Source organism: Protomyctophum bolini, assembly GCF_963924005.1.
Source record: "Protomyctophum bolini genome assembly, chromosome: 10".
NCBI lineage: Eukaryota > Metazoa > Chordata > Actinopteri > Myctophiformes > Myctophidae > Protomyctophum > Protomyctophum bolini.
Window position 1 is genome coordinate 27,381,165 of NC_137871.1, and position 25,330 is coordinate 27,406,494.

General features: G+C 41.0%; 2 protein-coding genes across 2 annotated transcripts in view; both read left to right on the forward strand.

The window, feature by feature from the left end:
• Nucleotides 1-18,717, forward strand: part of arr3b (arrestin 3b, retinal (X-arrestin)) — a gene marked incomplete at its 3' end in the record, with an annotated part of 18,988 nt that extends 271 nt beyond the window's left edge. The window contains exons 2-16 of the mRNA XM_080773439.1: nt 8,464-8,493; nt 9,704-9,734; nt 9,877-9,937; nt 11,101-11,145; nt 11,603-11,793; nt 13,012-13,071; nt 13,172-13,248; nt 13,388-13,523; nt 14,403-14,487; nt 14,673-14,745; nt 15,030-15,167; nt 15,869-15,946; nt 16,060-16,083; nt 16,331-16,380; nt 18,572-18,717. Of these exons, the coding sequence (XP_080629565.1) occupies nt 8,486-8,493; nt 9,704-9,734; nt 9,877-9,937; nt 11,101-11,145; nt 11,603-11,793; nt 13,012-13,071; nt 13,172-13,248; nt 13,388-13,523; nt 14,403-14,487; nt 14,673-14,745; nt 15,030-15,167; nt 15,869-15,946; nt 16,060-16,083; nt 16,331-16,380; nt 18,572-18,717 (1,203 nt within the window). The 5' untranslated portion in view covers nt 8,464-8,485. The remainder of the gene's footprint in view (nt 1-8,463; nt 8,494-9,703; nt 9,735-9,876; nt 9,938-11,100; nt 11,146-11,602; nt 11,794-13,011; nt 13,072-13,171; nt 13,249-13,387; nt 13,524-14,402; nt 14,488-14,672; nt 14,746-15,029; nt 15,168-15,868; nt 15,947-16,059; nt 16,084-16,330; nt 16,381-18,571) is intronic.
• rab41 (RAB41, member RAS oncogene family) overlaps nt 18,681-25,330 on the forward strand; it is a 9,555-nt gene continuing 2,905 nt past the window's right edge. Inside the window, exons 1-7 of the mRNA XM_080774031.1 lie at nt 18,681-18,891; nt 20,574-20,632; nt 20,809-20,862; nt 21,174-21,279; nt 22,257-22,368; nt 22,814-22,907; nt 24,810-24,876. Coding sequence (XP_080630157.1) covers nt 18,813-18,891; nt 20,574-20,632; nt 20,809-20,862; nt 21,174-21,279; nt 22,257-22,368; nt 22,814-22,907; nt 24,810-24,876 — 571 coding nt within the window. The 5' untranslated portion in view covers nt 18,681-18,812. The remainder of the gene's footprint in view (nt 18,892-20,573; nt 20,633-20,808; nt 20,863-21,173; nt 21,280-22,256; nt 22,369-22,813; nt 22,908-24,809; nt 24,877-25,330) is intronic.

Genomic DNA, 25,330 nt, shown 5'->3' on the forward strand with positions numbered 1-25,330 from the left:
AAGTGTTTGGCTTCAGTATACCCCCTTTTCCTGATTTCTGGATCAAAATACCCCCTTTACCCGACAAAAGGCGGCTTAGAAAAAGAGAAATCATAATAACTAGCATATTGTTATGTTGTGCTGTGTTAGCCTAGTTTTAGTCGACTAAATATCATATGATTTTAGTCGACTACATCTACAGTTGATTTAGTCGGCCTTGATGCCATCGTAATGACTGATTTTACACTTCAAATCAAATCAAAGTTTATTTATATAGCACATTTACATTGACCGAAGACAAACCAAAGTGCTGAACAAGAGCATGTAAAAAACAATAAGTGACATAAAAGAAAAAATGTTAAAGCAGAAGTATATACGGGTGCAGTACTTAGTTTAGACAGTTTTTGGTTTAGACTAGTCATTGGTTAGACCACTGAAGACCAGTCATTAGTCCTACAACTACAACCTATCTCAAACCCTCACCCTAAAGTTTAGGGTGAGGGCAGCACAACTAAACCTAACCTTAACCCTGCATGTCTAACCAATGACTGGTCTAAACTAAGTATGCACCCCACCAGGAAGGGTATTATGCTAAATCAGACAACATTAAAAGCCAGGGAGAAAAAGTGGGTCTGACTTTAGAAGAGATTTAAAGACACCCTCGGTCACCTCTAGTGAGACATGAGGTTCCACAGTGTGGAGAAGGCTCGGTCACCTCTGGTGACACAATGAGGTTCCACAGAGTGGAGAAGGCTCGGTCACCTCTGGTGACACAATGAGGTTCCACAGAGTGGAGAAGGCTCGGTCACCTCTGGTGACACAATGAGGTTCCACAGAGTGGAGAAGGCTCTTTCACCTCTGGTGACACAATGAGGTTCCACAGAGTGGAGAAGGCTCGGTCACCTCTGGTGACACAATGAGGTTCCACAGAGTGGAGAAGGCTCTTTCACCTCTGGTGACACAATGAGGTTCCACAGAGTGGAGAAGGCTCTTTCACCTCTAGTGACACAATGAGGTTCCACAGAGTGGAGAAGGCTCTTTCACCTCTAGTGACACAATGAGGTTCCACAGAGTGGAGAAGGCTCGGTCACCTTAGACAGGGCAAAAGCTATAACAACCTGATTACCGCATGTGACAAACTTTTCTCAGTTGTTTCTAATATGATTTTTCACAAATAATCTAATTCTGCCTTTACATTTTTGTATTGCGCATAGCTAATGCGATAATTTGCATATTAGACACATTAGCTGAAATAAAGATATATTAAATACATGAATGTATAATATGGCAATAGGTTGACATAGTAATATCTTTAGGGCACAAAATATTCATATTTTAACAAATATAATTATGTGAAATGAGGTTTTAAGGTGAGATTAGAAGATCAATTATGCAAACGAGGTCATTTTTTAAACGTATTGTTAATGTATGAATTATTCTTTAGATGAACAACACATCAAAGCAGACATTTCCTGAAAAATTTGTATTTTTCATCTTATGAGGTTTCCTCCCGACAGCAGATATGTATGTGTGTCTGTGTAAAGGGAAGGTCATTTCAGTTGTTTTCAGTTGTTTCAGGTCATTTTCAGTCAGACCGTCAGAGTTGACAATTCAAGAAGAGCAAAGACCTTAAGAGGCTTATTCGTAAGACGCAGTGGAGGCCAAACATAAACACTCAAGTTACTATAATGACCCTTACCTAAGGACAGAGGTCAGTGAATGAATCAACAAACAAATGACATTCTCCCCGCAATGCAAGAATGACCATATACATTTATGATAAACAGCCTCCTCCTACGAATGTACAGTAATATAAGTCAAGTGAAAAGGCGAAAGCATTAAGCATTTTTTTTGTTAAGGCTCATACATAGTCTGGATTTACGGTGGTTAGGTGACCACCGAACTACAACATGACGTTTTTTAGTGGTCTAGGCTTAGATTAGATGTTCAACGTCGTTTCAACGTCTGACGGTCTATATTTAGATCTTGATTAGTCTATTTTTAGACCTTCTATAAGTAGACGTTGAACAACGTTGGGGGGGGGGGGGGGGGGGGGTTAGGTATGGCCAAAGCATTTCCGGCAGCGCGACCCGTTGTGAGCTTGTAGACCTGCTATTTGTGTCCAAAAGTGCCCTCTTATGGGATTTCAGCCCCTGCCCCTCTAACACTGCATGTCCCTGGTACCATCAGCCGGTTAAAGGTAGTTAAAGGTATTACACAAGATGACCCTGCAGGTATTTCCCCGTGAACTTTGGGTCATCCCCCAGCCGGTGAGCAGGCCATCTAATCAGCAGTCCTGGGTGCCCTGCCTGGGCAGCTTTAAGGAGATCCCAGCTGGTCTCCATCAGTCTAACCGAGTCTATTATAGGTGGCTGCAGAGGTATTACATGAACACTCGAGATTCGCCAAACAACACATCTCAGGATTACACTCAGTCAACTGAGGGTACTGGTACTGTGATATTAAAGTAGATACAGGAATATCCTAATTCAAGCCATAATGGTGACAATATTTCAATGAAAGCGTCCCCAGCTCACGGCATACTTCTTAGTAAAGTATGAACACAATTGTTTTTCTTGTGTTTTACTAAATATTTTGGTCTGTTTCTCTTGTGTGATGAAGTGACAATGAGATTTATCAAGACACCTGCTGCTATTATTCAATCAATTGAACAGACTCATGATGATACCACTAATAACTTATTTCCCTAAAGCTGCCACATTGTGCGCAGATGTTTTCTCAGAGTAATCTAGTAAGAGAGTGGTGACACTAGCGTTGACTCCCATTGTAACAATTGAATGCGGAAGTGCTCATTCTATCTCAATGGGATAGTTCCATAGAGTATTAAAAGGATAGATACTGAACCGGAGCAATAGCTGAAAGGAAATATGTTCTAGATGGTAAAAGTGGTCATTTGCAATAATCACGTACGTACATCCTGTAATAAATGTTTTGGGCTTTTGGGCTATTACCATAATAATCATAATAAAAAAGAATCCATGTGTCAGAATGCATAATATTATTTACATAATAGTATCCTATTTAAACCAGGACAACCACTGGTTGCATGGACTGTCCATTTTTAAACCTTTAGAGATAAACGGTGCTGTGTATATGTGCACATAACCGGTGTCTATACAAAGGGTAAACACTAACATGTACCACTAGAGACTGATCTACGTAACTAGTGCCTATCTAATGCCCTAAGGTCCACTGACTGAAAATGGACACAGACAAAATGGCTGCCATACATGTAACCAGGGATAAGAAAGTTGTTTTTGCATCCCAATGATATCCTACTATAAATGCGCCACACCTCTGTCTGTCTGTGTGTGTGTGTGTGTGTGTGTGTGTGTGTGTGTGTGTGTGTGTGTGTGTGTGTGTGTGTGTGTGTGTGTGTGTGTGTGTGTACGGTTGTAATGCACGTAACTTGAGAACCGTTTGCCCCACCGACATCACATATACGACACACCGAGTCGGTCGGGCCCACGGTTATCCAGAACCACCACAAAAGGCTCTGGTCAGGCTCTGCCAGTGGGCCTAATCAGCCTAAATCCCTTCACCTGTGCAATTTCCAGCTGCCTCAGCCAATTGATTGCCATGGCAACCCCACACCTGACAATTGATTACTTAACCAGTCCACTTTTCACAGTCAGTTTGCCCTCTTCACACACAGGCAGACAGGAAGATACAGAGATCTCCATGTGGGACACAGACAGACAGACAGTTAAAATGGGTGTTATGACAAGTTGACAGGTATTATTAGGTTCCCAAGTTGCATTGTTCTCAAGTAGGCCGGTGGCCGACGGGCACGTACAAGTCTGGTAACCCAAACAAAAGCTATTCCTGTATTTTAAGCACTCTTCTTATGGCTTTAATCCCTTCGAGTCCCCATACTGTTGATTATTTTTAAACTTGTTGTGGACCGAAAAAAGAAGTGGACTAATGAATTAATGAGATTGTCTCTAAAATAAGCGTCCTCTGACACTAGGCTGTGAGCATGCTGCAAATTCCTGTATTTTAAGCACTCTTCTTTTGGCTTTAATCCCTTCGAGTCCCCATACTGTTGATTATTTTTAAACTTGTTGTGGACCCAAAAAAGCAGTGGGCTAATGAATGAATGAGATTGTCTCTAAAATAAGCGTCCTCTGACAGGCTGTGCATGATGTGCTGCGTAGGGCTCCTCACCCCAAACCCACGTGAAAACTATAGTATGTCCCCTGCTTAAGATGAAGGCAGGGGCTTATACAACAAGGTTAACTGTATAAATGCACAGAGGGCAGCAGTAGTAGCTCTCACACATTACTGTACTGCCACACCGGAGTGACATTTAAAGGATTACACAGCAAAGGAACTGAGGAAAAAAGTGAGTAGGGCTGAACCTTATATGCTGGCTCTCACAACATGGGTATCTCAAATAACTTTTTATTTTTAAAAGTATGAATTAAAAGTGTAATATTAATATTAAATAGTAAAATGCATATTTTATAGTCATTGTCAACATAGTCATAGTCATAGTCAACAAACAGGAGAAGGGCGCAGATTTGCTGAGTCTAAAAGTGATGAAAAGGTTGGCACACTCATAGCCACTTTGCAGGATTTATTCAAGCATTTATTCAAGGAATACCAATGTTTGGACCTGAAAAGGCCTTTTTGCAGGGTCAATATTTAATAATCATATGATCATGAGCTGTGGCACAGTCTGTGCTACGTTTTGAATGGTACAATGATTACTAATTATGTGTACAGTGATATGACATATATCACTACTGAGATAATGGTGGATACAGTATCAGTACCAGTACATTTAGGATAGTTATCAGATCACCAACTGGTGCATTGATTTCCACAAGAGGAGAACCAATCAGAGGGTCACATGTGTAATGAAACGTTATAATTCAGTTAAAGGAAAAAGATTCCTGTCAAAAAACTAACCTAAGCAGCCGTGAACTGATTTAAATAACGTGTATATCTAATTTGTAGCTTAATGTATAGCAGCCAGTTTCCAAGAAAGAAGTGCTATAGTTAAGGGTATTACACAGGATAACCTTGCAGGTACTTCCCTATGAACGTTGGGTCATCCCCCCAGCCGACGAGCAGGCCATCTAATCAACAGTCCTGGAGATCTCAGACCCTGGGGGCTGTATTTTGCGTGTCTTAAGTACTAGGTCTTATTACCTAACTTGAGTAAACTAAAGACCTGGAGGCGTGATCAATGCTCTTTGGCCACTCAGAATAGCCAAATGGCATTGATCACGCCTCCAGGTCTTTAGTTTACTCAAGTTAGGTAATAAGACCTGGTTCTTAAGACACGCAAAATACAGCCCTGTGTCTCCACCAGTCTAACCATTCATTATAGGTGGCTGCAGAGGTGTCGAGACCTTCCGCAAGCCTCTGACAGGCGGAGGGCAGTCAAGTCACCCCTTTAAGTAGTCTGTTACATCTTAACACTCCAGATGTGACGAGGTGACGAAGTCACATGGTTTGACCAAATATTTGTGTTTGATGGGCAGAACACAGCCATCAAACACAAATGTTTGGTCAAACCATGCAGTGACTTCCATTGGAAAAGCATTGAGGCGGCCATCAAACACAGACAGACCACAGAACAACGTTCTGTACGTGTGTATGTGGCCATAGAATTCCCAGCCTCTGCCTTAGCCAATTGATTGCTAAGGCAACCCCACATTGCAATTTGATTACTTAACCAATCCACTTTTCCCAGTAAGTTTGCACTCTTCAGACACAGGCAGACAGACAGATACAGAGATCTCCATTATATGGGCATAAAAGGGACACAGACAGACAGACTGTTAAAATGGGTGCTATGACAACAGGTATTGCATACTAGGTTCCCAACTTGCATTGTTCCCAAGTAGGCCGGTGGCTGACGGGCACAGGTCTAGTCAGATTTAAATACATTACATCTCAGGAACACACTCAGTCACTGAGGGTACCTAGCTGGTCCGCAATATCCTAATTCAAGCCATGGGGACAATGTTTCAATGAAAGCACCCCAGCTCACGGCATACTTAAGCAATATTACACGAGAGGGGGTGGTTTAACGTCATTAATGCACGCCTGCGATACTGCAGGAACTCGCCCACAGGGTGAGTTCCGAAAGCAACGCAGAAGTTACCTTGCAACAAACAGTTACCCTTAAAATTAAGAGAATCACATTTTTTTTAAATGATAGATGTAGCCACTACGACCACAAATGTCCCAATAAACTAGCTAGCCTAGCCACCGAGTATGCTGCGCTCTGGGAAAACAGACTAATGCTTTAATCTGGCATATGCATTGATAGTGATACACGCTTTAACTTACTACCTTGTTACACATTAATAACTTCATATATACCACTGATAACATATATGGAGATTGGAGGCTTTTGTGCTGATTCTGGACAATGGTGTATCGACTGACTCAATACCGGGCACTCACTGTGGTGGTGTGGAACGCTCATGTCGAATTTGAAGCCTTGAAGCCAGTGGGGCGAACGGTTCTTGCGTGGATTACAGACGTACACACGACACGTACGTACAAGTGGCGCGATATATATTATCTTGTATATCTGTTATTTTTGAATAGCCAATGTATACAATAATGGTTCAAGTGGTTAAAATCTAAAATGACACAGATGCTTTCCCAGTTTTAATGGTTTATACAGGCATGAACCTCCCACCTTTACGGAGAACAAGATAATATGTTACAATAACCTCAGGGGCCAGTCAATTTCATCCACATTCCACAACTATTCAATTAGGCTACTAGATCTGTCATTTCAACCAAAAAAAAGGCTGAAACTTATTTGTCTAGACTCTAGAGGGTAAAAGTTTAATTTGTGTCATCCACTGTGCATCCTTTAATGATTTGTATTAACATTTTCATAATAATCATAATAATAATCTATGTAGACCAGGTCAACCACTGGTCAATGGTCATTGATAGATAAACACTGTTATATTATAAACAGATAAACACAGTAAAATCTGTGTGTTCATTTCACACGTCCATGTAACCCAGGGGTGCCCAAAAGGTAGATCATGATCTACCAGTAGATCACAAAGGCTGTGCAGGTAGACCACATGACATCTCCCTAACAAAATGCAATCACTTGAATTAAAGTGACTTGATTGATTGATATTATTGATTGACAAAAAGGGCCTGTCAGCTCAAACCCACAAGAGTGTTGCACACAAACGTCACGTACAAGAAAACCTATACCGATTCCATTTCTCCTCTCTATATCCTGTTCCAAGTGCATGTCTTATGTAACTATTTCCAGCAAAGGGATAATAATTATTTTGGTCAATAGATCTTGTTGAGCTGGTCATTTTGAAAGTAGCTCTCAGGTCAAAAAGGTGTGGGAACCTCTGATGTAACCCAAACAAAAGCAATCCTTCTTCTTCTTTGGGCTTTAATCCCTTCGAGTCCCCATGCTGTTGATTATTTTTAAACTTGTTGTGGACCCAAAAGAGCAGTGGGCTAATGAGATTAATGAGACAGGCTGTGTAAGCTGAAGGCAGCTAGGGGCTTATACAAGGTTGAAAGGTCACTGTATTAATTCATCACAGAGGGCAGCAGTGACCACTAGCGCTCACACATTACTTCACTGTACTGCCACACCGTCACACATTACTTCACTGTACTGCCACACCGGAGTGACACTTGACGGATTACACAGCAAAGGAACTGAGGAAAACCGTGAGTATAGGGCTGAACCTTATGCTGGCTCTCACAACATAGGTATCTCAAATTAACCTTTATTTTGAAAAATGTATAAATCGTGTTACTGCATATTTCATATTCATGGCAAACAAATGGGAGATAAGGGCGCACACCAGTGTCGTTAAATAAATAAGTCTAAAAGTGAAGAAAAGGTTGCACACTCCTAGCCACGATGCAGGATAATTAATTTCAAGGAATACCAACGTTTCGACCTTGAAAAAGTCTCCTACAGGGTCAATATTTAACAATCATAATTATGATCATAAGCTGTGGCACAGGTGTGATACTTTTTGAATGGTACAATGATTACTAATTAGGTGTACTACTGGTACTATAGTCATGGTGATTATTATTTCACTACTGAGATAATGGTTCTGCCTGAGGATGGTCCAACGCTCTGATGGTTACAGTGCCAATACATTTAGGATAGATATCAGATCATCAACTGGACAGTCAGTTAATGGAAAAACATAAAATCCTGTCTAACCAAAGCTGACGTGAACTGATTTCAATAACATGTATAACCAATTTGTAGCTTAATGTATCCAATTGTGTTCTTAATGTGCACTTTTTGTTGCGAGGTCTCCCTTGAAAAATAGCTAACAAACAAATTCAGATTTCAATACAAATTATGCAAGACCAGTGCAGTCGTAATGCTGTTGTTTGTTGACAATTCCCATGATGTTCAGTAATGTCTCAATTAAGTTTTGATAATGCGATAATAGCATGTTGTTTTTTGTCTTTCATTCACAGCCTCATCAAATTAGTCACAGCCATGTCGAAGTGAGTATTGAACTAATTATTCTTACAACTCCTCAAGCATATTCAGAAGCTTCTGTGTCATTGTTGAGGTGTCTGTCCATAATATTCAGTTATCTAGAACCTTGCTAATGGACATTAGCTCTAGCACTGGATACTATTCAATAATTATGTAACATTTGCCCTTCAGCTCTAGAAAACATAATTCTCTCACTGTCACTCAAGAATGAAGCATACGTAGATGCAGACAGAGGGTCAAAGTGCAGGAAGCAACAACCTCTACAAGGGATTACAAGCTTCGTTTTGTCAGATCATCCGCAAAATAAACGGATTACAATACACAAGGCTGAGGCAGATTACGAATGGCAACACAATCAGCTAATATAATTCACTGTTGAACTAACCAAACTTCCGATACCAGCATCATGGAATCGAGCATGGAAGAGTAGTTTATATTCATCAGGCTTGACATCATGCTGATCAAAACACGGGGGACATTTCTCCTTGAAATGTTACATGCAGTAAATGCTGTGTTAGATTAGACAAAGAGCAGGTGCCTGGCTTGCAGGCCTTACAGCCACTAATCCATGATCACAGAAATGGATTGGAGTGAGGGGTCAGTGTCATCCTGACCTATAGTCCTAATTGGAATTGAAGACTAGGCAGCAGAGTAACAGGTGTCCCTGAGATCAGTGTTGATTCCGTCGTCTACCTTTTTCCACTGACGAAAACTAAATGGAAACTAAATAACAACTAAGCTATGATGACTAAAATTGAGACTAAATATAATGACGATTTCGTCAACAAATAAAAACTAGACTAAATGTTAGAAAGGGACTAGTGGACCAGAGATCCAGTAGTATAAGTCATTTTACACTTGGTTGCATGCTGACGCGTTGTGGGCTGGTAGATCGGCTATTTTCAGCAAGTGAAAACAAACAGTCATTACGACGGCATCAAGGCCATCCAAAATACATTTTGTTCGACAAAATCAACTGTAGATTTAGTCGACAAAGAAATGTATGATATTTAGTCGACTAAAACACTAAAACATTCCAGGTGACTAAAATGTGACTGAAACTAAAAACTATGAAAACTATTCAAGAGACTATGACTAAAACTAAAAATCTAAATTAGCTGGCAAAAACAACACTGCAGCAGAGCAACAGGTGTCCCTGAGATGATGTATTAATTCCTTGACTGTACATTTATACTTTTATACCTCTCCGCTCAGGGTTTTCAAGAAGACCAGTGGCAATGGCGACGTAAGTGGCATTCTAACGGGATCACTTGAGGGAGTTTCTCTGCCTTGGGGAAGGACGGGGTGCAATTTATAGCTCTGGGCAGCAGCCTGAAATGTTGATGAAGACGTCATATTTTCTTACCTATGTCTTTGTTTTCTTTTAGATTACCTTGTACTTGGGGAAGAGAGATTTCTGTGACAATGTGGACAGTGTTGAAGTAGTCGGTATGTAGCCCTATAAGCTCTTGAGAGAGAGAGTGTGTGTGTGTGTGTGTGTGTGTGTGTGTGTGTGTGTGTGTGTGTGTGTGTGTGTGTGTGTGTGTGTGTGTGTGTGTGTGTGCGACAACATTGGACTGAGTTGAGATTACAAGGAAAGACTGCATGTCTTCCTGCTGCGGACCATTCTGTCTCTCACTCTGTGTTCAAAAATGTTGCCATTGATGAGTGCATTGTTGTTTTTACTTTGAAAGCGAGATTACAGGTTCTACCTTCTAAACTTAATCTCTCCATCTGGTTTCCAGGCAATCATGCTCCTCACTGTATCCATCATGGCCATGAACAAATAGCTGAAACCATGTCCCACATCTTAAATGGTTGCCATGTTTACAGGGGCCTTTACATATGTAGGCATGACAGAATAGTGGATTTGATATCGAAAGACATCTCTTCCATTTTCAGGTCCTCCATTATGCTTTATAAGCATTCTACTGTGAAGCCGAGGATGTTTAACCTGTGTAATGATGATTCTGTGTTCTCTAACATTTCAGCTAACACCCCTGATGTCATTGTTGTAAATGAAAACCATAGAGAGGTGTTCATTCTCGAGGTCGGCTGTACCTTTGACTATAGCCTGGAAGAAGCCTTTCTAACCAAAGTGCTGAAGTATCAGCAGCTAATGCAGACCATCTCACAGCTAGGCTACAGATGTAAACTTTTAGTTTTTATCTTTGGCAGCCTAGGGCATGTGCATAAGTTGGTTGTGAGGGGCTTACAAATGGCCGGCCTTTCCAAAAGGAGAGCCAAGCAGTTAGCGAGGTATTGCTCAGTTTCAGCCATTATAGGAAGCCGCTCAATTTGGAGGAGGCGTTGTTTCCTTTATCCATGATTTATGTCTGCTGCCCTGTGTCCGACATGTCAGCTGTACTGTATGTAACGATGCTTTGCCGTCCATGCACGTTGTAACTGGCTGCTCTCCCACTGTCAAACTGCACTGGCAGTGTTTATGTCCTTTGTACAGTAACAAGGTATTCCTGTACTTCTCATTATGTGGACATAAATAAACATTTCAAGTGTGTGCGCGCGTGTGTGTGTGTGTGTGTGTGTGTGTGTGTGTGCGTGTGTGTGTGTGTGTTTCAGTTTCATTCTCTTTTGTTTTTTCCTATTGGCAGATGGGGTTGTTAAAGTTGATCCTACTAATCTCAAAGGCAGAAAAGGTAATTATGTCCAGTGATGTGACATTCTCACATTTTTCACTTAAGTAAAAGGTATCAATATCACACTCTAGAAATGCTCTGTTACAAGTATAGGTATATTCAGTATATTGGCATCAAAATATACTCAAAGCTACACTATGTAACTTCCCTCTTCTACCCCAGATTTGAACTCTGTTTCAGAAGTGCTGTCAGAAATGGATGCTACAAGTTTTCAAATAATTGTAAAAACAATAATTACAATAATTGTCTCTAAGTAAAGTAACAATACCGTAAAAAGTTGTACTGAAGTATAGTAGTTGGAGTTTGCATACTCTCTCACACACACACACACACACACACACACACACACACACACACACACACACACACACACAGACAGACACGCACACACACACACTGAACTCCAACTCCAAGCCAAGGCTAACGTGATCCCCGTGTCCATCTTCTGCCTCTACAGTATGGGTGTACCTGGCATGTGCCTTCCGCTACGGTAGTGACGACTTGGACGTGATCGGAATGTCCTTCAGAAAGGACATCTGGATACTGCGCCAGCAGCTGTATCCAATCGAGGGAACGCCACCCAAATCTGAAATGATAGATTCCCTGATGAAGAAAGTCGGGGAGCAAGGGATACCCTTTACATTCCAGGTGTTTGAAGATATTCTAGACTGTACTGGCATGTTAAACCATTTCGACCGGATACCAGATTCTACAAATTCTAAATCATGATAGTTTTCAGAGAAACGTTCAGTTGTTTTCAAACTATTTCATGTCAAGGACCCCCAGAATGATATGTAATTGGCCGCCGACCCCCATCTGAAAATATGTTGTTCCAGGGACCAGCAGACCTACAAGCTTGTAGATCTGCTATTTTTCAATAGCTAAAGGGTAACATAATGCTAACATAATAAACACCAAAAGGGGTTCCCGTTCAGAATTAGTTAAACCAGGGGGGTTTTTAAGACCCTTTTAATACCAACAAAATAAAAAAAATACATCAAAGGTCAACAAACTATATACCACAAAAACTGCTCAAACATTGGCAAACTTTTCAAATAAAATAAGACGGAAAGGTTATGCAAATAGCTGCTCTACAAGCTAGTAACCAAGTAAGCTCACACCACCATTGTCATTGTGAGCTTGTAGATATGCTAGTTTTCACAATATTTATTTGTGGGAACTGTGTCAAACAAAATGTAATGCCTAAACTTCTACAATTCCAAGTGGGGAGTCACAGCCTGAAATGGTTGAGAACGACTGTGTTAAACTGACCACTGACACCCTTACGTCGTTGATTTCGTCCAGTACAATGATGACGAATAATGTTCGTCAACTACCTTTTTTCACTGACGAAAACTAAATCTAAACTAAATGAAAACTAAGCCATGATGAATAAAACTAATTTATCGACAATTTCGTCTAAACTAGACTAAAATGTTAGGAAGGGACTAGTGGACAAGAGATCGAGTATAAGTCATTTTACACTTGGTTTGCATGCTGAAAATAGCCGATCTACAAGCTCACAACACGTTGCGCTGCGACAATGTGAGCTTGTAGATCTGCTATTTTCAGCAAGTGTAAAATTAGGTCATTACGACGGCATCAAGGCCCGCCGAAATACATTTTAGTCGACTAAATCAACTGTATATTTAGTCAACTAAAATCTTATGATATTTAGTCAACACCAAAACATTACAGGTGACTAAAATGTGACTAAAACTAAATTAAAACTATTCGAGACTATGACTAAAACTAAAATCAAAATTTGCTGTAAAAAACAACACTGTCTGCACCCTTACTGTGCTCATATACTGTGTACTGTACATCCCTTCGTGAGCTTACATGTGTTTTTCCTGTCCGTTCCAGATGCCAACAGATCTTCCGTGCTCGGTGTCCTTGCAGCCTGGGCCAGGTGATTCCGGCAAGGTAGACTGCAATTATATTTCCGCTTATTTACCTATAATACTTAACTACTTTTAAACTTTTTCCAATATACAAAAACGTTTTTTTTTTTTTCTATGTATAGGCTTGCGGTGTTGACTTTGAGGTGAAAGCCTACATCGCCAACGAAAGAGACAACCCAGATGAGCACATTTCGAAGAAGTATGTATGCTCACTCACTGTCAAACTAATATTCTGTATGACCTCGCAAACATCGACAATCGTCCCTGTGCTCTTTGATGAAATGAGTAGCTGTCTGATTCTCTGTACTCTACCCGTCTTTCTTCCTGCATGCTGTCAGGGACCATACCCGCCTGATGATCCGTAAAGTCCAGTTTGCGCCGGCAAACACCAAAGCTGGACCCAAGGCTGAGATTACAAAACAATTTATGATGACTGACAAACCAGTTCACCTGGAGATCGCCCTGGGAAAGGAGGTATACCAAGGCCTAGATTAGAAGAACAGCGGCGTGTTTCCTCCTCCGCGTCATCAGTGCCCATACCCGAAGGCGGGGTTGGCGAAAGGGCCTTTCTGTGTGGAGTTTGCATGTTCTCCCCGTGTCCCCTAGGGTAGGTACCCTCACAAAAACATGCAGTAATCCTGGTCTCTAAACTGCCTCCCCCTGGCCAGCCGGGGCGCCTGATGGAGGGGAAAGGAACTGGTTGGAATAACGTGTTCCTTTCACGCGCTACGTCCAACCAGGGAAACTCCCCCCTGTCAGGTGTAAAGGAGCAACTTGGACACTCAAGCATGAAGGAAGCATGAGTTAAGTCCGTTGCTCTCCCCAGGTTGGCGGAGGGTGTGTAGAGCCCAGGATCACAGTAGATGATTGACACAGGGGTGAAAAATGGGTTACAAAATCGTGGGATAAAAAATATATATATATTAAAAAAAAGAAGAACAGTGGTTCTCAAACGTGTTTGGCTCAGGGCACCCCTGTAACTTATGTTTTCATCCGTGGCAAATCCTGAATTACATTGTTATACTTTACAGCACCATTACCTTACATTTATGTCATATTACAGTACGTAAATATGACAAAACAGCATGAAAACTATAGAGAATATCTGTTTACATTATGACAGATAAGTTTAACCACATGAACCCAGGCCAGGTATCCCTATTCTGGTGGGAACATAGCCTATACCAAAAATAGCAAACTTGCATCATGGCACCCTACGGTGCAACCACTTTGAGAAACCACTGCATTGTCCATAAATTGTGCTGTAAAATAAATGTATCCCCATATTATGAACGTTACATGTTATTGTACATGTAGATTTAATGACATTCAACGTCTTGTCATCACTCTTAGCTATACTACCACGGAGATCCAATCGGTGTGAAAGTAAAAGTCACCAATGAGACCACCAAAGTTATAAGTAAAATCAAAGTCTGGGGTGAGTAGTAAGAAGAAAACGGAAATTGTGTGTGTGTGTGTGTGTGTGTGTGTGTGTGTGTGTGTGTGTGTGTGTGTGTGTGTGTGTGTGTGTGTGTGTGTGTGTGTGTGTGTGCGTGTGCGCGCGTGTGTGAGAGTGTTCAAGCAGCTCATGATTTCAACTGATTTTTTTTTCTTTACATTTAGTGGAGCAGCAAACCTCCGTATGCCTTTACTCATCTGACACTTACTGCAAACCTGTCCACACTGAGGAGTTTGCGTAAGTCTCCTAATTCATGTTATTTATGAATAGGAGTTGTTGCGAACGCAGTGAGCACTTACTATGAGAGAAACATTTGAGAATAAAGACGCTGTTTATTAGTAGTATTATATGAATTGCATTTAAGATAAAAAATATATCCAGTGAACGTGAAATCAAATCAATGCATGAAGTGAGACGACTCCAGAACTTTTAACTATTATTATTAACCACATATTATTTATTAGCAATGTGATTTTAATTGCCAGTCATAATAATAACCCTCTCATCATTGTCACATGCAGGGAGACAATAAATGCCAGCGGAACATTCGAGAAGGACTACAAATTTATTCCCATGCTGGCTAACAACACAGAGAAGCGCGGTCTCGCCGTGGACGGACAGTTAAAGCATGCTGACACCAACCTGGCGTCCACCACCCTGTAAGTGTAAGCCAAGCAGGGTGGCCATGACTGGCTGCTTTTTCAACAACAGTGGTTCTCAAACATTTTTGGCTCATGATGGTCACCCCTGTAAATAACCTTTCCCATCCATGGCACCCCTGAATTACATTGTTACTTTATAGCGTGCTCATGCTTGTGCTCATGCTTGTTTTCATAGACCGGGTCGCTTATTTCTCTTGCGAAATCTGGCAACACTGAAGCCGAGTCATAAGCCAAGGACACTCTTTCATTAACCTCAATTTATGCGTGTCGCGACGGGTCACATTTATGGCTGGAAAATCTATTATTCTCAGTGAGTTACACCATCGTGTGACAAAGCATAAATTGGGCTGTCTTCTCTCTGACAGTCTGTGATATAAGTCTATAAGTCAGTCTTTTCATATCAAGGCCAATTATTTATTCGGCATTTGAGCCACGGACCACCATTTTATTAGTCTCTCAGAGCCAAAACTTAATATTTTTGTCATTGTTGGATACGATTTTGTCCACAATTCCATGCTGTATTGATGTGGTACCATATAGGAGAGATAACAGGCAAACGTTGATCAAAATAACAATTATTCTATATTCTCTAATGTAAATTAAGTAATGCACATTTAACTTAGCTGGGGACCACCTGGTTGAGAGCTTATATGTACGTTTCCAACAGCCAAAGTTAAACTATTCCTGTACTTTCACAGGAGCCAAGGGAATAAGGAAATGCAGGGAATCCTCATCGCCTACAAAGTAAAGGTCAACTTGATGGTCGGAGGTGGAGGGTAAGTCCTGGACCTATATCAATAAACAATACATCCTATGATATCGATTCTGGATCTTCAATCTCTATTCTAGCATGTTTTGATTTTGTTTTCTTTTTTTCATCTAAACACAGCCTTCTGGGTGGCCTAACAGCAAGGTAAGAGATAATTTATGTATTTATTCCATGCAAGCATTCACACCACCATTTAGCCATAAGCTATCTTTATGCAACAAACGTAGTACTTTGGTTTAACCCCTTGAAGTTTCAAAACAAAAATAGCTGATTGAGATGTGATGTGAGCTTGTAGATAATCTATTTAAAAATAAATGATGATGATGATAATAATAATAATAATAATAGTGGTTAAAGAATAATGTTTATTAATTATTATTTTCACTTACAGTGATGTCACCGCTGAGGTCCCCCTGATTCTGATGTCACCCAAGCCTGCAGGTGCGTGCAATGTTTAGCAGGAACCTACACAGTAGCAGTCAGACATATAAGGAAAGAGAGCGTTACAAAAACTAATTTAAGCAAAACCTAATTGAAGATTTGTCCCTTAATTCTCCTCTTTGTTTTGTCCAATGCCTCCATGGAGCAGCAGTGTAAGTAAAACACTATAATGTGACAAACATAACATTTTGAACTGTGAACTGAAGCCTGATTTATTCTAGCTACTTCATTACGTATGTATGTGACACACAGTTGATGTCTCCCCCTCCCTGTGTTTTTTATTTTATAAACTGCAGCCAATTGGACTAAAGGCTCCGTCGATCAGGTGAGCTCCCTTGTATAAAAGTGGCATGTGTTTCAGGCCAATTGCCTCTTCTGTCTGATATAGCAATGCACTTCATTAGAAAAGTAATATTTGCCTTATTTAAGGGTAGCATCTGCACAAACATGTCTTTGGAATGTTTTGGTAAACAGAAATTGTTGTCATGCCGGTATATAGTCCTATAGGTTATGTAACTGGGTGCATGCTGAGTTTGTTCTAGAGATGTATATGCATCTTGTATAGGCTACTGAAAAACAAGTGCTAGAAGCCGCCATTTGCATTTGAGAAACTCCTGGACTTTGGCAATCACTGCTAATCAATACTATTAAAGTGCAGAGTGTAGTATTGCATCATATTCCCTGAGCCAAGCCTGCTTAGGCTTGGCTCAGGGAAGAGGACACCCCTGCCATGCATAGTACGCCATGGCACCGGTGGAGGTGCGACAAAGAAAGCAGGAAGACCATCCTTCTGTATGAAATAATGGGTTGACGTTGAACTCAAAGGCTATAGAATAGTTTGGTTTGTTTCATATTCTCACAGATCAGACTTTAATCTTCTGTAGACGCTACACTGGATGGAAAACGACTGGTGGAGACAGCTACCTCATATGAAGACAGAAGTGGATACTCAAGCATTCTCAAACATTATTGTCAGAGCTATATGTCACTGAAGAAGCAGCTCTATATCCTCCTGCCGGCCTCCATAGATTAACATACAGATAAATGTGTGCTCTTTAATGTTCTACAGTTGTGGAAATGTGTCATAGTTTACAATGTAGTGTTTTTTGGGGGGGTTTTTCTTCTTTTTACACGTTATACAGAAAGTGATTTATTCACCATCTCTATACTGCTGCATCATTAGGACTTGGACAAATGATGACCAAATGCAGACTTGCAGAGCAATCTGAACACAAAAAAATAAACACTTTGTTTCCCCCAAATCTACTCCCTTATCTCTGATTATTTTGATCTCTCTCTCTCTATCTCTCTCTCATGAGACATGACATGTTTATATATACAGAAATGTCGACCATCTGAAAAGTATGTTAATTTATGTACTCAATGCGTGGTCTGGGCTACTTTTAAACAAATTATTTCATCAACGTGGCATGGCATGGAGGTGAAAAGCCTGTGGCACTGTTGTTGGTGTTATGGAAGCCCAAATTTGCTTTGACAGCAGCTTTAAAGTCATTTGTATTGTAGAATCTAGTGTCTCACACCTTCCTCTTGACAACATAGATTATCTGTGAGGTTCAGATAATCTATGTTCTATCACTGTGATTAACTGACCAGTTAAGCACAGTGATACCATGGTCAGTACACCAATTCATAAAGCTTGTCAACATACGGAAGCACACAGTCCTGTAAAATATCCCAATAGATGGTTGTGTTGACTCTGGAATTGATAAAACACAGTGATCATTTGGGACCATGTTAAGTGAATGGTGTTGGTCCACTGACAGTGAAAACTTCACACTGGAGTCAACACAGCCATATACCAGGATATTTTAGAGCATTCAGATTTTACAGAAGCCAGTTTCGAATTGCAGCCATCCCACCGTGCCAAAACGACCAGTAGGCTAATTGGTGTTTTTGATTGATTGAATTGATTGACGAACAGTTTGCAGAATTAGAATTACAGTACATTTCAAGCACAACTCAATACAAAATACAAAAACTGAGTGGACGACAGTCACGACACCATAAATCATTACACTTGTTTACAAGAGGGTCCACCGTTTTCAACTCATCATAAACTGACCATGTACTGACCTTAGTATTATATTAATGTGCTTATTTGCAAGTCAAGTCATATTTGCAATCATACGTACCCTGTATCATGTATAACAACAACCTCCTCGCTTGGCAGAGATAGACAGGATTCAAGGGAAGTTCCTCTTCTGCTGCTTCAGTCTTGCTGCTGCGGTACACGGTACCATCCACTTTGCGGCGCTGTTTCACTTCCATGCGCAGCAACACCCCAACAACAGCGCTATAGCTACTACAGTGGGGTGAATAACGTCCAGTGTTATTCGCTGCTCTACACTACAGTCTAGTCTAGACACCATTAGCTTAGCTGGGCTGTTTGTTTATATTCCTAGACAGAAAAAATGTCAACTACGACCGGCGGCGGAGAGTTTGGAAACCCTCTACGGAAATTCAAACTCGTCTTCTTGGGCGAGCAGAGTGGTACGATGTTGTTTTGTTCTGGGGCTCTTTTTTGCATTTTGGAGTTAGCTTGTATTGTTAGCTCGCATGGTTTGGGATGGTGTTGTTGGCTGTAGTTCATGTTATGTACATATTATGTATTCATGTATATTATGGTGAGCATGCCGACCTATTATAGAGCTTAATGTTCTGGTTCTGAATTAAGAAGAGGCTTCCTTGATAAAACCTCAACCCACCACGATCCCTGTCTCGATCCTCGACATGAATGACGTCTGTGTTCAAGTGAAATCGAACAATTGACACAGACACTTTTATATATTCCAGAGGAAAACAACACGTCGTTGTTTGTGTCAGTGGGAATAAAATGGCTACGGGACGTGTTAAAACAACTAAAAAGCCTTAATTACAATACAAATGTGTCTCTCGTGATGATGTCATTGAGCTAGCCAGCCCCAGTAGGCTAACGTCGTATTGTTGCTAAAGAAGCTACAGAGAAAGGAACACCTCGCCGTTGTTTAAAAATATAAAATAAGACGCTGACATTTGCATCAAGTCTGTCCCCTCTGTTTACTCTTTTCCATCAAAAGCCACTCGATAATAATGTTTCATAAGCTGACTGGTTTCTTCTCCTATATGGAGTGCCCTGGCCTGCCTTGATGCTGTCTGTACCATGCATCAGCATCATCAGCTCTGATACATACACACACACACACACACACACCCAACATTTAAAACTAATGTTACGTCCATGTTGAGCCAGTATTAAAAGCCCTCCAGTGTGCTCCATGTGGTGTTTCCTAAAACTAAAGCACCATAGATAGATAGAGGCTACACTGCACATGCAGAAGTAGAAGATTTAATTGGCATGTACTAGCTAGTTAGCTTGTTTCATGGCCACAGCCTTTCAGCTGCATCCTGGCTGCAAAAAAAAGCCACGTCGCCCAGTTCGGATCATCAGGCCCCTATGATGAATGATCCAGTGCCATTTGTGTTTCCAGCCAAAGCACTTATACAACAACAACCTCCATGGACGTGTTGTTGTTATGTGTACCTGGCGTGGTTAATTTAGCAGCGAAATACTGTTTTTTTTTGTGTGCGTGTGTGTGTGTGTAACGACATTTAAAAGCCAAACCACTTCCATCATCAACCACCAAGGTTTTGGCTCCACCCTATATCTGCCAGCTCAGCGTGTGGCTAGCTAGGGTTCAGCAGTCCAGCTCCACATTGCATCAATGATGTGATGTGAATACTAAACTCGTTGGCTTACAATGTCAGTGGTTCTCTGTTTTAACATATTTTTTGTCAGATAAGTATCAGTAGAAAAAAACCCTTCAGGTTTTCTGAAAATGTCAGTGTTTCTCAACCTTTGTGTCGGGACCAACACTAGGAGGGTCTCCACTTTATTTATTTATTTGGGGGGGATCTAGATGACAGTGAAGACAGTTATGCTATTTTCACAATATTTATCTGTGGAACGTCGGAGTCAAACTAAATGCAATGTCTCAACTCCTACAATTGTGTGCATGGGAGTTCAAATATCATGATATGATTTATTTTCACATCCTGAAAAGTTTGAATCACTGCTCTATGTAAAAACACTGCGCCATTTTTATTATCTTAAACTATTGTCAAAGTCATAATCATCTGTCATAATGGGTGCATGGCCAAAGGGTTTATATTTGTATTCTTTCTTGTGTACACAGTTGGGAAGACATCTCTCATCACCAGGTTTATGTATGACAGTTTTGACAACACGTATCAGGTACTGTACAAAAAAAGTGTGTGTGTGTGTGTGTGTGTGTGTGTGTGTGTGTGTGTGTGTGCGCCCCAATGGCAGTGACACATACACTTATCGCATGTCTTTCTAATATATATATTTTTAAAGTCATGTGGTTATAATAAAGCAAACGATGCTTAAAAACAATGATTGTCTTGCAGGCAACAATTGGCATTGACTTTTTGTCGAAAACCATGTACCTAGAAGATCGTACGGTAAGCTTTGTCTTTTGTTTTACTGTGCAATTTGGTCATTTCATATTTCCATTGCCTCTGTGCTGATTCATTAGAGTAGTCTAGAACTTAGAGCATGCTTTTAGTATGCCTTCTACATGGGGGCCTCCAATTGCTTTCATTTCTCCATTCCATGTTGTGTTGTTGCTCTTTATTTTACCATTGATTGCATTAGACCTGTGATCTTTTGGTTCCATTTCATCCTCATTTTAAGTTTGGTTTTTCCTTCCATCCATTTTGCTGGGTCATGACATCTACCCGTTCCTACGTTCATTGCTTGGTCGGGGCTACAGATTCGGCTGCAGCTCTGGGACACAGCCGGGCAGGAACGATTCCGCAGCCTCATCCCCAGTTACATCCGGGATTCTGCTGCTGCTGTGGTGGTTTATGACATAGCTAGTAGGTATCATGGCCTTGCTTTGCCTCCTTGCCCTTCTTCCTTTTGGTGTATGGAAGGGCAAACAAACAGCATTTTACTAACCTGGCATTGACAACCCTGCTGGACAGTACAATGAACACAGTGTTTCGGGCTTTTTGTATATATCTATATATTTTTTAGATATTGAATCAGTTTGTTCCTTTCTAAGAAATTGATGTCACATGCAGGGTTTCAGAAATGCTGTTAAGAGTGGGGCTGGTGTAGGCAATATAGGAAAAGGTGTAACCTTACGGGAAAATAATTATTCCTAATCATCTTCATAACCTTTCAGCACAGTCTTTTTGCATGTCTTATCATCAAACTCAAACTGATCTCCTCTGGCCCTGTTTGCATTCGAGCAACTTTCCCCTTTCCTCCCTGAAAGTGGATTTTCTCCGCTGCTGCCTGGCTTGCAAATCCTTCATGTCTATCCTGTTCTCTGTCTTCTCGTTCTGCCTTTCCTTTCTTTTTCTCCACCTCCTTGTCTCTCTCTTCTCCGTCTCCAATCCTCAGGTCCGGCTCCAGCTTTGGGACACTGCCGGACAGGAGCGTTTCCGTAGCCTTATTCCCAGCTACATCCGCGACTCTACCATCGCTGTGGTGGTTTATGACATCACCAGTGAGTCAGGGCCATCCTCTTAACTGATCTGTTGAGATCTAGGACTCTGTTAGCATAGTGTGGCACTCATTGCCATTTGTCACAAACATCATATACTAGTAGGGATGTTGAAATACTTTGCGATGCTTCTTTTTTTCCTCCTTCAAGCCTCTGCGACACAGTGTTTTTGCTTACTAACACAGGGCTCATTATGTACTCTTCTGAGTACATCTTAACAAAGACTAATAGTGTCTTGTGGCAGCTTTATTTGTAGACAGAATAATAATGGATATCTGTGTCTTGAGGACAACAGGTTGTTGATGCATACATCGATTTCTCTTGTTTCCTGCCTTCCCTCAGATCTTAATTCGTTCCAGCAAACTTCAAAGTGGATTGATGATGTCAGAACAGAGAGAGGAAGTGACGTCATCATCATGCTTGTCGGAAACAAAACGGACTTGGCCGACAAAAGGTACACAGTAACCTGCTTGTGTGTTCAATGTGTGAATGGTATTGATGATTATTGCCACTGTGAATGATTTAGCTTTTCGAAGATATATTGGGAATGACACAAAAACATTGTATTATCTGTATGAGCTCTGCCAATGCCTGGTTCCCCGTTTCTTCCCTCTGTGTTTTTTGGTATTTCATCTGGTTTTGACTCATCACCTCTTGATATAATGCATATATGCTTATATAGCATATTATTTTTCTTTTGTTTAATTCAGAGTTTTCCATTGGGATGATTTAACCAGATTTATTTTCTGCATGCCATGTTTTAGATTTTGTTTGTTTTTTATGTTTTCTTTCCTGGTCCTGTCTATCCATGTCACTTTTAAATTATTATTATTATTTTTGTGTGTTCTCCCCCAACCCCATGCCACCACCCTACCCCTTCCCACCTGGGACCATGGCAGGCAAGTTTCTGTTGAAGCTGCAGAGAGGAAAGCTCGTGAACTGAATGTGATGTACATAGAGACCAGCGCCAAGGCTGGTTATAACGTCAAACAGGTTGGTGTACAGCGATTGGCAGATGTCCATGGGCTTATTACTGGGTCCCCCCTAAAGCTTTCACCAAAGCTCATGTCAGCTATAGGTCATGTCAGCTAGGTTAGCAAAGGCAAAACCTGTGATATCTGGACTGTGTCCTTCGTTTCTTTTTTAGTTTTTCATTTCTGTGGATCAGAGTGTGGCTGTGGTGTGCAAGTGCAACTGGGAACTCTCCCCAGCTGTTTTCCTGCCGTTTCATCTTTTCTCGGCGCAGTGGACACCCCCACCCCCGTCCCCCCCTGTCCCCTCGTCTGTCTTCCTGTCCGTGGTATAATTAAACTAACCTCTCTTTCTCGATCTTACCAATACCAGTGAAATCTGTGTTGAGCTATCTCTTTGTTTCTGTCCCCCCTCCCATCTCCTCTTCCATTGGTTTTTTGGTTTTTATTTTTGGCCACTCCTCTGCGATGTTTCTTCCCATACCTGTCTGTTCGTCCATCCCTCCCTCCCACCTTCCTGCTTTGACCTGAGCAGACAGATCACCACGGAGGAGGGCGAGCAGAGAGCTAAGGAACTGAATGTCATGTTCATTGAAACCAGCGCAAAGACTGGCTACAATGTCAAACAGGTAGAGATTCTGCTCTCTCTCAGGGTAGTTTAGTCAAGTCTGCCCACCCACCCAAGTCCACGCTTGTCCGTTTTCTTTTGCCTCTCTTTCTCTCACACTTTGTCTTTGTGCTGGAACTCACACTTCATACCGATTGACACAACTCCTTTTCTTTTAGATGTTTCAGCATCAGGTTCACATGTTAGGCAAAGATTAACTGCTATTGTACATGGATTTTGCCTAAACGTTCACCTAAACTTATCCACTTGTCAATCTCTTCTGCATGCTATTTTGGATGTATGCAATCTTGAAGATTTACAGTGCAGCCTTCAGTTTCATAATGAAATTATGCTGGGATCAGACTACACAAATTCAGCCCATGTGGATTTTGTTTGGATTGACTAAAAAGTGTTGTTTGGAGACGTGCAGACTTGAGTTTGACATTGATTGGACAATATGTGTGTGCATGTCGATTGTCGACTAAGTTCTATTTAGCATTATTGCGACATCCCATTATTCGTTTGGTCTGACTGGTCCCATTATAACTAACCCTATCCTCACACTAACCTAATGGTCTGACTGGTCCCATTATAACTAACCATATCCTCACACTAACCTAATGGTCTGACTGGTCCCATTATAACTAACCCTATCCTCACACTAACCTAATAGTCGGAATAACGGGATGCCGGAATTATTTACAACCACGAAATGCAAGAAAGCTGATTAGCTGAAGTTGCTGAACCAAAGTGACATCTTCTACCTATCTCTCCTCTTCTCCTTGGGTACAGCACACACACACTCTGTGTTTATTTTGCGGCCCACTTAATTTCAGTGACTGTTTAATTTTGGTGGCTTTGTTTCCATCTTTCCCTGAGGCCTGCCTGTGTTGGGTAGCTACAGTGTAAGTAGAGAACGCTAAAATAAAATGAAACAATTTATTTAGTTGGCTCTGGCATCAGACGGTGCTTCTGTAGCCACGATTGACCTGCTTCCCCAAACTTGCGAACGATCAATGGTCAGCGTCATGTTGCCCAGGCAAGAAGATGACACTATGATTGCATAATCTGACATGGTGACAATCATGAAAGACAAAATATTGTGTGGACTGATCCTGGCATTAATCTGGTATTAGATTTGAATTATGATTTCACTGCCTGAACAGTTTTTTGCTATTGTTAATCAAATGAATAGTAATAGAATGCTGTATAGCTGTGTTGTTTTAGCTTTTAATCTGTTTGACAATAATGTTCCACTGAGACTTGTAAGCATGTTGAACTAGCTAGTTTGTCTGATTTTTGCTTTTTGTTTGCTAGCTGTTCCGTCGTGTAGCCGCTGCCTTGCCTGGAATGGATAGCACACCAGAGAAAAGCAAAGAGGACAGTATCCTTTTTCAATGCTATTATGGCTGGGTATACTATTGATCTGTGATTATTCCAGTGGCCTTATTATCATATGGATTTATTTAGTTAGGCCAGGTGAACTTGTTACTTGTGGCACAAATGTAATTGTTTCTATTGAAGATAAGGTGGCAATCAATTGGCCCCACAACTGAAGTTCCATCTCCGTATAGACTATAGATGGTTCTGTGTTGTATAGAGAACACAAATGTATGATGATGCATTACATGCTCTGGGTCCACCTCTTCCCAGTGACGTAAACGTCTGCCTGGGATGTATACTACCTAGCAACAATAGATTTATTTTATTTATTTTCCATCGTCAGAAAATGTATTCAAACATTTTAATAGCGGGTTATCGGCAATTATGAAAGTATACAAAATTATTAAATATCAGTAATTTCTTTATATATTTTAGTTATTTGTCATAATATACTG